The 14,154-nt window shown below is 48.1% G+C and overlaps 1 protein-coding gene across 1 annotated transcript in view; it reads left to right on the plus strand.

The window, feature by feature from the left end:
• Positions 1-2,249, plus strand: part of LOC134936016 (NXPE family member 3-like) — an 88,490-nt gene extending 86,241 nt beyond the window's left edge. Inside the window, exon 6 of the mRNA XM_063930914.1 lies at positions 1,577-2,249. Within this exon, the coding sequence (XP_063786984.1) occupies positions 1,577-2,109 (533 nt within the window). The 3' untranslated portion in view covers positions 2,110-2,249. The remainder of the gene's footprint in view (positions 1-1,576) is intronic.
• Positions 2,250-14,154: the final 11,905 nt, after the last annotated feature.

A 14,154-nucleotide genomic window follows, 5' to 3' on the forward strand; every position in this document is an offset into this window, starting at 1 on the left:
GTCCCCTTTTTACACATTACGGCAGACAGCATCCCCTTTTAATCACACATTGCGGCAGACAGCGTCCCCTTTTTACACATTACGGCAGACAGCGTCCCCTTTTTACACATTACGTCAGACATCGCCCCCTTTTTACACATTACGTTAGACAGCGTCCCCTTTTTAGACATTACGGCAGACAGCATCCCCTTTTTATCACACATTACGGCAGACATCATCTCCTTTTTACACATTATGGCAGACAGCATCCCCTTTTTACACATTACGTCAGACAGTGTCCCCTTTTTTACACATTACGTCAGACAGCGTCCCCTTTTTACACATTACGGCAGACAGCGTCCCCTTTTTATCACACATTGTGGCAGACAGCGTCCCCTTTTTACACATTACGGCAGACAGCATCCCCTTTTTCCACATTACGTCAGACATCGCCCCCTTTTTACACATTATGTCAGACAGCGTCCCCTTTTTAGACATTACGGCAGACAGCATCCCCTTTTTATCACACATTACAGCAGACATCATCCCCTTTTTACACATTATGGCAGACAGCATCACCTTTTTACATATTACGGCAGACAGAATAGATAGATAGATAATAAATAGACAGACAGACAGATAGATAGATAGATAGATAGATAGATAGATAGACAGAAAACACAGACAATAGTTACTCTCTCCCCGCTGGCTCAGTCAGTCAGGCTCCTCGGTGCAAATAGATGATGATCCTCATCCTGGGCAGGGGATAAGGAGGAGGAGGAGAGAGGGGGACACGGGAGCCAGCTGCGCTATGTAATTGGTGGAGACGCCTCTGCAGCTGCCCCTCTACTTCCACATAGGCTAGCCACCGCTGTGATGAGGGAAGTGCATCCCAGCATTCACAGCATTTGCGGCCAGCCTAGGTGGAAGGAGAGGGGCAGCTGCAGCGGCGCCTCCACCAATTACATAGCGCTGCTGCGGCTTCCTCCTCCCTCTCCCTTCTCCTCCTTCTCCCCATGGCTGTGTGTGTCCTTGTGCTTCACTCATATAACACGCCCATAGGACGGTACATCGCCATGTGTCTGAATAGGCACCTCCAGTGGAGGCTCCAGAGGTGGGGCTGCAGCAGAATCCGAAATTCAAATAGGGGAGTCGCACCAACTGCCAGTGAGTCCCGGCCAGCGATGTTTGGCAGCGTTTGGTGTGGATCCCCTATTTGAATTTTGGACAGCCCCACCTCTGGAGCCGCTACTGGCCACCTCCCAGGAAAGTCCAAAACAGTCCTTAAACTGTGCATCTCAATTGTAACTGGTCCTCAAAGTAAAATAAACAAAAGGAGTAACTACAGATACTATTTCAAGTAAGGAAGGCATGTACATAATCTATTTTTATTTTAAGATAATTAAATTGTCATCATCATCATCATCATCATCATCATCATCTTCCATTGAAAATAATTCCACAGCTTATATCACAAGGCCAGTTGAAGAAGCTATGATAATAAGTGTTGGAAGCGCACTGGTTTAGAGAGATATAATTGGATGGGCTAGCACTGTAACACTCAGGTGACAATAAATATTTTATATTTCCTTCCTAGGTCTGCAGAGGATAGACTTGCATGGTAATTATCAGTCGGGACCTCTGCTAGCTGTGGATGCTACTGCTGGTCTAGCTGTACGATGGAGGGCCCATGGACTTCCCATAAGGACCACCAAGACTATGGTTTCTGACATACACTATGAGGAAGCCCACTTATCTGGCATCAGTGGAGGACCTTATACAGTCATTGTGATGACCCTATGGGCCCACTTTACCACCTTCCCTGTACGGGTGTATTTAGAAAGATTGGACCGGGTCCGCAAGGCAATTGAATCTTTACTTTTCCGTAGCCCTCAGACCACCGTGATAATTAAATCAGCCAACACGGGTTATAAGTCAATTTATGGCAGTGACTGGTTGTCTCTTCAGCTGGACATCTTACTGAGGGCAACCTTCAAGGGAATGACTGTCACTATCCTGGATGTCTGGGACATGACCTCCTGTCACTATCTCCCTGACGACATCCACCCGGGGCCTCCAGTCATCAGGAATGAGGTGGACCTTATGTTGTCCTACATATGTCCACAGTGAGGGTCAGGATCATCAGTTACTATTGAATACATACTACTATCCTGTGGTTTGGTATGGACATCTGGTGGCCATGGGAAAACAGCCAGGTAATCCCAAGATTGGCACTTCAAACATTACTCTGATTTCAGAAGTGTTACATTACTGTGGGTGAAATGTTTTACCTGGTTAAATATTTTTATTATTAAACTGTTTGGTTCTAATGTACTTGTAGTTTTAGTACCACTTGATTGCTGAAAAAAAAATTACAATCTAATAAGGGATATTAAAGTAAATGATAAAAGCCATCCTGTTAGTGTAATCACGCAGTTATACGGACACAGGTAAAGATTACTTTCTGATAATGTATTGAGTTTTGGATTTCAGTGGGCACCCTCCATTGGCACTGCAACTGAAGCCCACAGGACAGAGGAATAGTCAAATATACATAGATTCATCCCCACAATGGTCAGCCCCCAAGGACACTGCTTCCCCGGGACAATTCATGTCTGCCCGTACAGTGTTTCCGGAATTTGCGAAGCTCCCATTTCCAAGTCAATCATTTCTGTCCCCTGCACAGTGCGGGCTTTCGGTGTCCTCTTCCTCAGCATCCGCTGCCTCTTCACCCTGGCTCTTGTTGGATGTGGCCGTACGTCGGGGATGCTGGAGTCGGATAGGTGAATGAGTGAACCACGCAGTATGGAGAGAGGCTGCAGTGTAAATGGGACTCAGAGATGGACGTTAGAAGCCCACCATCAAATGATGGCTGGGCTTCCACCATCGAAAGTTTTGATGGGATGGTAACTAACCATCGCAATCAAAGAATTCGATGGAAAAGGTATTTGTATGTGCAAAAGCAATGCGTGGCTGTTCCCGTTGTTACACAGCTGAATTCAGCTGTATTAGGTTCTTGTTTTGGATCTGTATCTCCTTTATGTTTTGGATCTATATTTGTTTTGCCAAAACCTCCCTTGCGAGGTTTGGATCTGTATTTTGAAATCATAAAAACAGCTACAATCATAGAATATGGGGGTGTTTTTGTACCTACTAGAGAGGAGGGGACGTGTGTACAGACTCCGTGTGTGGGCCCCCTCCTCTCCTGTAGCCGGCACCGCCGCTACTAGCGCTCCCAGCGCTGAGACTCTGGCACAGTGCCAGAGTCTACAGCGCATGCGCAGAACTCAGAAAAATGGGCGCAGCGCCATTTTTCCGGAGTCCTGCGCATGCGCTGTAGACTCTGGCACTGTGCCATAGTTTCTAGTGCGTAGTGCGCTAGCAGCGGCGGTGACGGCTACGGGAGAGGAGGGGGCCCACACACAGTCGCCGATGGACGCCGGAAAGGTAAGTATAGAAGAAATGGGTGCAGTCTGTGCATACGTAGATACACCAGTGTACAGTATTATTAACCTCAATAACATTAATTTCCCCTCATTTCCAGTCTATTTTGACCACCTCACACCTCACAATATTGTTTTCATCCAGTTTAGGCCAAAAGTTTGCACTGAGGTAGCTGGATGACTAAGCTAAGCGTCAGCAGTGTGCGGCACAAACATGTGGCACTTAAACTTCCAACATGGCACATCTAGGAGTGGCACTGCAGTGGCAGACAGGGTGGCAGTTTAATAAACTATGCAAATGTTTGTCGCCTACACAAGTAGACAGCCAGCAATGCTCCAAACAGTCACAATGCACAGAAAAGAGGTGCAAGATGGAATTGTCCTTGGGCTCTCCCACCCACTAGGAATAGTAATTAAACACTAGTGATGTGCACCGGAAATTTTTTGGGTTTTGTGTTTTGGTTTTGGGTTCGATTCTGCGGCCGTGTTTTGGGTTCGAATGCGTTTTGGCAAAACCTCACCGAATATTTTTTGTCGGATTCGGGTGTGTTTTGGATTCGGGTGTTTTTTAAAAAAAAACCTAAAAAACAGCTTAAATCATAGAATTTGGGGGTCATTTTGATCCCATAGTATTATTAACCTCAATAACCATAATTTCCATTCATTTTCAGTCTATTCTGAACACCTCACACCTCACAATATTATTTTTAGTCCTAAAATTTGCACGAGGTCGCTGGATGGCTAAGCTAAGCGACACAAGTGGCCGACACAAACACCTGGCCCATCTAGGAGTGGCACTGCAGTGTCAGGCAGGATGGCCCTTCAAAAAAATACTCCCCAAACAGCACATGACGCAAAGAAAAAAAGAGGCGCAATGAGGTAGCTGTGTGACTAAGCTAAGCGACCCTAGTGGCCGACACAAACACCTGGCCCATCTAGGAGTGGCACTGCAGTGTCACGCAGGATGGCCCTTCAAAAAAATACTCCCCAAACAGCACATGACGCAAAGAAAAAAAGAGGCGCAATGAAGTAGCTGTGTGACTAAGCTAAGCGACCCTAGTGGCCGACAAAAACACCTGGCCCATCTAGGAGTGGCACTGCAGTGTCAGGCAGGATGGCCCTTCAAAAAATACTCCCCAAACAGCACATGACGCAAAGAAAAAAAGAGGTGCAATGAGGTAGCTGTGTGACTAAGCTCAGCGACCCAAGTGGCCGACACAAATACCTGGCCCATCTAGGAGTGGCACTGCAGTGTCACACAGGATGGCCCTTCAAAAAAATACTCCCCAAACAGCACATGACGCAAAGAAAAAAAGAGGTGCAATGAGGTAGCTGTGTGACTAAGCTCAGCGACCCAAGTGGCCGACACAAACACCTGGCCCATCTAGGAGTGGCACTGCAGTGTCAGGCAGGATGGCCCTTCAAAAAATACTCCCCAAACAGCACATGACGCAAAGAAAAAAAGAGGTGCAATGAGGTAGCTGTGTGACTAAGCTCAGCGACCCAAGTGGCCGACACAAACACCTGGCCCATCTAGGAGTGGCACTGCAGTGTCACGCAGGATGGCCCTTCAAAAAAATACTCCCCAAGCAGCACATGACGCAAAGAAAAAAAGAGGCGCAATGAGGTAGCTGTGTGACTAAGATAAGCGACCCAAGTGGCCAACACAAACACCTGTTGACGGGTCACGTTCCGCTTGACTTGACAATTTTCTCACCAGCAGGTCTTTGAACCCCTGCAGACTTGTGTCTGCCAGAAAGAGAGATACAACGTAGGTTTTAAATCTAGGATCGAGCACGGTGGCCGTTCGGGTGTGTTTTGGATTCGGGTGTTTTTTTTCAAAAAACCCTAAAAAACAGCTTAAATCATAGAATTTAGGGGTCATTTTGATCCCATAGTATTATTAACCTCAATAACCATAATTTCCATTCATTTCCAGTCTATTCTGAACACCTCACACCTCACAATATTATTTTTAGTCCTAAAATTTGCACCGAGGTCGCTGGATGGCTAAGCTAAGCGACACAAGTGGCCGACACAAACACCTGGCCCATCTAGGAGTGGCACTGCAGTGTCAGGCAGGATGGCCCTTCAAAAAAATACTCCCCAAACAGCACATGACGCAAAGAAAAAAAGAGGCGCAATGAGGTAGCTGTGTGACTAAGCTCAGCGACCCTAGTGGCCGACACAAACACCTGGCCCATCTAGGAGTGGCACTGCAGTGTCACGCAGGATGGCCCTTCAAAAAAATACTCCCCAAACAGCACATGACGCAAAGAAAAAAAGAGGCGCAATGAAGTAGCTGTGTGACTAAGCTAAGCGACCCTAGTGGCCGACACAAACACCTGGCCCATCTAGGAGTGGCACTGCAGTGTCACGCAGGATGGCCCTTCAAAAAAATACTCCCCAAACAGCACATGACGCAAAGAAAAAAAGAGGTGCAATGAGGTAGCTGTGTGACTAAGCTCAGCGACCCAAGTGGCCGACACAAACACCTGGCCCATCTAGGAGTGGCACTGCAGTGTCAGGCAGGATGGCACTTCAAAAAATACTCCCCAAACAGCACATGACGCAAAGAAAAAAAGAGGTGCAATGAGGTAGCTGTGTGACTAAGCTCAGCGACCCAAGTGGCCGACACAAACACCTGGCCCATCTAGGAGTGGCACTGCAATGTCACGCAGGATGGCCCTTCAAAAAAATACTCCCCAAACAGCACATGACGCAAAGAAAAAAAGAGGCGCAATGAGGTAGCTGTGTGACTAAGATAAGCGACCCAAGTGGCCGACACAAACACCTGTTGACGGGTCACGTTCCGCTTGACTTGACAATTTTCTCACCAGCAGGTCTTTGAACCCCTGCAGATTTGTGTCTGCCGGAAAGAGAGATACAACGTAGGTTTTAAATCTAGGATCGAGCACTGTGGCCAAAATGTAGTGCTCTGATTTCAACAGATTGACCACCCGTGAATCCTGGTTAAGCGAATTAAGGGCTCCATCCACAAGTCCAATATGCCTAGCGGAATCGCTCTGTTTTAGCTCCTCCTTCAATGTCTCCAGCTTCTTCTGCAAAAGCCTGATGAGGGGAATGACCTGACTCAGGCTGGCAGTGTCTGAACTGACTTCACGTGTGGCAAGTTCAAAAGGTTGCAGAACCTTGCACAACGTTGAAATCATTCTCCACTGCGCTTAAGACAGGTGCATTCCACCTCCTTTGCCTATATCGTGGCCAGATGTGTAGGCTTGAATGGCCTTTTGCTGCTCCTCCATCCTCTGAAGCATATAGGGGGTTTAATTCCACCTCGTTACCACCTCTTGCTTCAGATGATGGCAGGGCATGTTCAGGTGTTTTTGGTGGTGCTCCAGTCTTCTGTACGCAGTGCCTGTACGCTGAAAGTGGCCCGCAATTCTTCTGGCCACCGACAGCATCTCTTGCACGCCCCTGTTGTTTTTTAAATAATTCTGCACCACCAAATTCAAGGTATGTGCAAAACATGGGACGTGCTGGAATTTGCCCAGATGTAATGCACGCACAATATTGCTGGCGTTGTCCGATGCCACAAATCCCCAGGAGAGTCCAATTGGGGTAAGCCATTCTGGGATGATCTTCCTCAGTTGCCGTAAGAGGTTTTCAGCTGTGTGTGTATTCTGGAAAGCGGTGATACAAAGCGTAGCCTGCCTAGGAACGAGTTGACGTTTGCGCGATGCTGCTACTGGTGCCGCCACTGCTGTTCTTGCAGCGGGAGGCAATACATCTACCCAGTGGGCTATCACAGTCATGTAGTCCTGAGTCTGCCCTGCTCCACTTGTCCACATGTCCGTGGGTAGGTGGACATTGGGTACAACTGCATTTTTTAGGACACTGGTGAGTCTTTTTCTGAGGTCTGTGTACATTTTCGGTATCGCCTGCCTAGAGAAATGGAACCTAGATGGTATTTGGTACCGGGGACACAGTACCTCAATCAAGTCTATAGTTGGCTCTGAAGTAACGATGGATAGCGGAACCACGTTTCTCACCAGGCTGCCAAGGCCTCAGTTATCCGCTTTGCAGCAGGATGACTGCTGTGATATTTCATCTTCCTCGCAAAGGACTGTTGGACAGTCAATTGCTTACTGGAAGTAGTACAAGTGGTCTTCCGACTTCCCCTCTGGGATGACGATCGACTCCCAGCAGCAACAACAGCAGCGCCAGCAGCAGTAGGCGTTACACTCAAGGATGCATCGGAGGAATCCCAGGCAGGAGAGGACTCGCCAGACTTGCCAGTGACATGGCCTGCAGGACTATTGGCATTCCTGGGTAAGGAGGAAATTGACACTGAGGGAGTTGGTGGTGTGGTTTGCGGGAGCTTGGTTACAAAAGGAAGGGATTTACTGGTCAGTGGGCTGCTTCTGCTGTCGCCCAAAGTTTTTGAACTTGTCACTGACTTATGATGAATGCGCTGCAGGTGACTTATAAGGGAGGATGTTCCGAGGTGGTTAACGTCCTTACCCCTACTTATTATAGCTTGACAAAGGCAACACACGGCTTGACACCTGTTGTCCGCATTTGTGTTGAAATAATTCCATGTTAGGGTCTCCTGCCCTGTGCTGCCACGTCGTCATGGCAACCGGGAGACAAGTGCTAGCAGAGTAACCTGAGCGCAGCTGATACTCCGGTTCGGGTCTTTTGCTGTGCAGTGGTTACAGGCTCTGTGCACGGCAGGGGATCCGGTGCTGGTTTTTGTGCTCACAGTCTGTGAGGTCTGAATGGGGCGTGGACAGCACCTGCTTTATAAGGCCTCTTCTCAGGTTAAGCAGATGCTGCTGAATATTTGTTGGTTAGTCAGTTCCTGAAAGTTAGCCAGTACTGTGTAGCTTTGTATTTGTTGTTGCTTACTGCAAATAGGCCTGGGGATTTGGTACTACACTCTGCCAATCCAGACCTAGCAGTAAGACTGGAGTCAGTCGTTTAGCTTGCTGGGGTTCTTTTACTACTCTGTGAACTTAGCAAGTTTGCGGCTGTATTCTAAGACTTGCCTGCCTAAATCCTGTCTCACTGTGCAAGGTGTCAGGTGTCAGTTTAGTGGCAGTAAGCTGAACCTGTGCACTGCAAGTGAGAATTAGGATTGTGGAGACTCTCCTTGTGTCTATCATTCCATCTCTGACCAAGGAGTTTACTGCCACACCCGTTGGTAACCCTTTAGGGTTTTGCTGTTGCCCTTAGCAACAGCATTTCGGGTTCTCTACGTATTACAACACAACATCTTGCTTTTCCCATCTGAGCATTACTAATACTAGGGAGACATCCAGTTCCTTAGCCTCTGGGCTTCTCTGTTCACTTTGTGTGTATTTTGTTACCCTATCACCTTCTGTGTACGTAATGTCATATTCCCCAGTCTGTCTGTGAGTTCATTTGTTTTGCATACCTATCCGTTCAGACACCAGTACATTCCTGCAGGCACTGGTGTGCATAACAGTTCAAACACCAGTACATTCCTGCAGGCACTGGTGCATAACATATTCAGCAGCCAAATACTCCTGTTGAAATTTTGTGGGAATATGGAGCATACCCCTCAAAATACGTTGCAACAGGTGGTCGATCAGGTACAGGTCCTGACTCGACAATTTAATGATTTGTCCATTAAAATGCACACCTCCCAGGCCGCTGGCGGAGCTCCCGCAGCAGCAGCACCTTCAGGGGTTAAGGAGCCGAAAGTAAATCTCCCGGATCGTTTTTCTGGAGATCGCTCGCAGTTCTTTTGTTTCAAGGAGAGCTGCAAGCTATACTTCCGGCTTAGGCCTCAGTCTTCTGGGTCGGAGATTCAGCGGGTGGGCATAGTGATTTCCTTGCTACAAGGAGACCCACAGGTCTGGGCATATGGGTTGCAGCCTGACTGTCCGTCGCTTAAAAGTGTTGATGCTTTTTTTACGGCACTGGGCATGTTGTATGATGACCCTGACAAGACGGCCTCAGCCGATGCTCAGATTTCGATCCTTAAGCAAGGGCGAAGGCCAGTTGAGGTTTACTGTACGGAGTTTCGGAGGTTGGCCCATGATACCCAGTGGAATGACCCAGCCCTGAGACACCAGTACCGAAGAGGTCTTTCTAACCAGATAAAGGACCAACTGGTACAATATCCCTTGCCTGATAGCTTGGATCAGCTCATGCAGTTATCCATCCGGGTGGATAGACGGCTGAGAGAGCATAGGCTTGAAAGGGAGACTGAGGTTTCCTTCTTTCCCAAGGGAACCTCAGACTCTGAGGAATTTTCCGAGGAGCCTATGCAGATTGGGGCTACCCGCCTCTCCTCGCGTGAGAAGACGCGGAGGAGACAGCAGGGGTTGTGTTTGTACTGTGGGAATAAAGGTCATGTGGTAGTATCATGCCCAGAAAAGCCGGAAAACTTCAGGGCCTGAGGGTGATGGGAAATATCCTGTCAGGCCAGAAGTCAGAATTTCCCAAGAAGACTTTTATCATTCCGGTGACCTTGAAGATCCTCGGTCAAACTGTCAAGACTGAGGCCTTTGTGGACAGTGGGGCCGACGGGGTTTTTATGGACCGCCAATTCGCCCTGAAACACTTTGTTCCCTTAGTACCCTTGGCATCGGAAATTGAGATTTGTGGGTTAAACGGGGAACCATTATCCCAAGGTAAAATTACCTCTTGCACTAGCCAGATTTCTTTGTTTATTGGAGCCACACACTCTGAAAAATTGTCCTTTCATGTGACTGTCTGTACTTTTGCCCCATTGGTGTTGGGGTTACCCTGGTTAAGGGCCCACAATCCTCAATTTGACTGGGTCTCTGGGGAGATTCTTAGTTGGGGTACTGATTGTTTCAGGAGTTGCTTGAGCCTTCCAGTCAGGCTCTCGCAGCTAAGTTTGCCAGGATTGCCAGGGTGTTATGCAGATTTTGCGGACGTGTTCTCCAAAAAAGTTGCAGAGGTTCTACCTCCCCATCGCCCCTATGACTGTGCCATTGATTTGTTGCCAAATGCTAAGCTTCCCAAGAGCAGGTTGTACTCCATGTCACGTCCTGAGACTCAGGCTATGGCAGAGTACATTCAGGAGAACTTGGCTAAGGGATTTATCAGACCTTCACAGTCTCCAGTTGGGTCTGGGTTCTTCTTCGTGGGTAAAAAGGACGGTTCGTTGCGACACTGCATCGACTTCAGGGAATTGAACCGTATCACGATTAAAAACTCATACCCACTGCCTCTCATTTCGGTATTGTTTGACCAGCTTCGTACTGCCACCATTTTTTCTAAGATTGACCTACGCGGTGCGTACAATCTAATCCGAATAAGAGAGGGGGATGAATGGAAGACTGCCTTTAATACCCACTCAGGGCATTATGAATATTTGGTGATGCCTTTTGGGCTCTGTAATGCCCCGGCAGTCTTCCAGGATTTCATGAATGATGTGCTCAGGGAATATTTGGATAGATTCTTAGTTGTATACTTAGATGACATCTTAATCTTCTCCCATTCCCTGGAGGAACATCGGAAGCATGTACGCTTAGTCCTCCAGAAACTCAGAGACCACCGGCTTGGGGCGAAGCTGGAGAAGTGCGAATTTGAAGTTCAGCAAATCGCATTTCTAGGATATATTATCTCCCCAGAAGGTTTCCAAATGGAGGGTTCCAAGGTACAGGCAGTCCTGGATTGGGTGCAGCCCACTAGTTTGAAGGCGCTTCAGCGTTTTCTGGGCTTTGCGAATTTTTATAGACGATTTATCGCTGGATTTTCGTCTATAGTGGCGCCCTTGGTGGCACTCACTAAGAAAGGGGCGGATGTTGCTCACTGGTCTTGTGAGGCTAAAGCGGCTTTTGCCCGTCTCAAAAGGGCATTTGTCTCGGCCAAGGTGCTGCGACACCCAGATCCAGAGCGTCCTTTTGTGGTGGAGGCGGATGCCTCTGAGATGGGTATTGGGGCAGTGCTTTCTCAGATGGGAGTGTCTGATAATCGCCTTCATCCCTGTGCTTACTTTTCCCGTAAATTTTCGCCTGCCGAGATGAATTATGACGTTGGTAACCGGGAATTGTTGGCTATTAAGGATGCACTCGAGGAGTGGAGACACTGGCTTGAGGGGGCTAAGTTTGTGGTCTCAATTCTCACCGACCATAAGAATCTGGCATATTTAGAGTCAGCGAAGCGTCTCAATGCCAGGCAGGCACGATGGGCTTTGTTTTTTGCTCGCTTTAATTTTTTGATAACATATCGCCCTGGGTCAAAAAACATCAAGGCTGATGCGCTCTCGCAGAGTTTTGCTCCAATCCAGGAGACCACCGAGGAGCCATTGCCCATTGTGTCCCCATCATGTATTAAAGTGGGCATTACCCAGGACCTCTTATCATTAGTCCTTAGAGCACAGGAGCAGGCTCCTCCAGACCCTCCGGTAGGTCTTTTGTTTGTGCTTCCTAGGTTAAGACAGCGAGTGTTCCTGGAATTCCATGCCAAGAAGTCGGCAGGTCACCCGGGTATTGCCAGAACTCGGGAGTTGCTATCTAGGGCGGTGTGGTGGCCCTCGGTGGCTAAGGATGTGGATCAGTGGGTTCGGGCATGTGACATCTGTGCCCGAAATAAGACTCCTAGAGGGGTTCCTGTTGGCCCATTACATCCACTCTCTATCCCAGCTAAGCCATGGACCCACATTTCAATGGATTTTGTGGTGGACTTGCCCAAATCCTCGGGGATGACAGCCATCTGGGTTGTCGTTGACAGGTTTTCGAAGATGGCGCACTTCGTTCCACTGGTTGGGCTGCCATCGGCCAGACGCCTGTCTGAATTATTTATGCAGCATGTTGTGCATCTCCACGGGTTGCCACTTGATGTGGTCTCTGACCGCGGATCCCAGTTTGTGGCCAAATCCTGGAGGGCATTTTGTTCCGATCTCCAGATTTCTGTCAGCTTGTCGTCAGGCTACCATCCGCAGTCTAATGGGCAGACTGAAAGGGTGAACCAGTCCTTGGAGCAGTTCCTCAGGTGTTATGTCTCCAAGTGTCAGACTGACTGGGTTGCTCATCTGTCCATGGCGGAGTTTGCCTATAACAACGCGGCTCACTCTGCTACAGGGATCTCTCCCTTCCTTTGTGTGTATGGGCATCATCCTAAGGCCAATTCTTTTGACCCCCTGGACTCCACGCCTGGTGGTTCCTCTGTGGTTTCGGTCCTTAGAGGTATTTGGCGGAAAGTGAAGAAAGCCCTTGTGTCTGTGTCATTAGTGACCAAAAGGGTTTTTGATAAGCGGAAAAGACCCTGTAGCTTCAAATTAGGAGACTTCGTCTGGTTGTCTACCAAGAATTTGAAGTTGAGACAGCCATCTCATAAGTTAGGCCCCCGGTTCATCGGCCCTTATAAGATCACCAGGGTTATCAATCCGGTGGCATTTCAGTTAGATCTGCCCCGTTCTTTGGGTATCAATAAAACATTTCATTGTTCCCTTTTAAAACGGGCGATTAGTAATCCTTCTTCCAGTGGAAGACCTTCCCCTCTTCTGATACGTGGCCAGAGGGAGTTTGTTGTTGAAAGGATTCTTGACTCCAAGATGGTTCGGGGTCGGCTGTCATTTTTGATGCACTGGAAGGGGTATGGCCCGGAGGAGCGGTCGTGGGTGCGCAGTTGTGATCTTCATGCCCCCAGACTGATACGTTCTTTCTTCTCGCAGTTCCCCGATAAACCCAGTGGTAGGGGTTCTTTGACCCCTCGTCAGAGGGGGGGTACGGTTAGGGTCTCCTGCCCTGTGCTGCCACGTCGTCATGGCAACCGGGAGACAAGTGCTAGCAGAGTAACCTGAGCGCAGCTGATACTCCGGTTCGGGTCTTTTGCTGTGCAGTGGTTACAGGCTCTGTGCACGGCAGGGGATCCGGTGCTGGTTTTTGTGCTCACAGTCTGTGAGGTCTGAGTGGGGCGTGGACAGCACCTGCTTTATAAGGCCTCTTCTCAGGTTAAGCAGATGCTGCTGAATCTTTGTTGGTTAGTCAGTTCCTGAAAGTTAGCCAGTACTGTGTAGCTTTGTATTTGTTGTTGCTTACTGCAAATAGGCCTGGGGATTTGGTACTACACTCTGCCAATCCAGACCTAGCAGTAAGACTGGAGTCAGTCGTTTAGCTTGCTGGGGTTCTTTTACTACTCTGTGAACTTAGCAAGTTTGCGGCTGTATTCTAAGACTTGCCTGCCTAAATCCTGTCTCACTGTGCAAGGTACATATAGATTGGTAAATGCTCAATTAGCTTAGTGATATCATTCAGGTGCTCGAAAGGAAGGGGTATTTATGTGGGATTTATATCTGGTTACTGTTATCCATTCAGTGTGCTGGGGAAACAATTGCTTTTTTTCTTGCTCAGAAATACCCCTTCCTTTCGAGCACCTGAATGATATCACTAAGCTAATTGAGCATTTACCAATCTATATGTATGTTGTGAGAGGCAGAGAGGTTTCTGCATTAGGAGGAGGTGCAGGCCCTGACATGCCACATGGAGCATTATGGGGTTGCTCCAAGGTAAGTAGCTCTTAGCTTAGACATATTTTAGTAAGGAGCCATTATCATGTGACTCCTTGCTGGTTAATATTAGACCCAGATTGGGGTAATGGAGGTGTGAGGTGTGGTGCCTCTGGACTGGCTGAGCTGGATGGCTTTAGTGTGGCATACCTTTACATTCTATTAACACTTTTCACTTATTAATTTTCTAACACTATTTCTCTATTTTAATTACATTTCATGTTTGTATCACCCCCTCTATTGCTTCGGCTTCCTAAA

This window comes from Pseudophryne corroboree, chromosome 6, assembly GCF_028390025.1.
Source record: "Pseudophryne corroboree isolate aPseCor3 chromosome 6, aPseCor3.hap2, whole genome shotgun sequence".
Lineage (NCBI taxonomy): Eukaryota > Metazoa > Chordata > Amphibia > Anura > Myobatrachidae > Pseudophryne > Pseudophryne corroboree.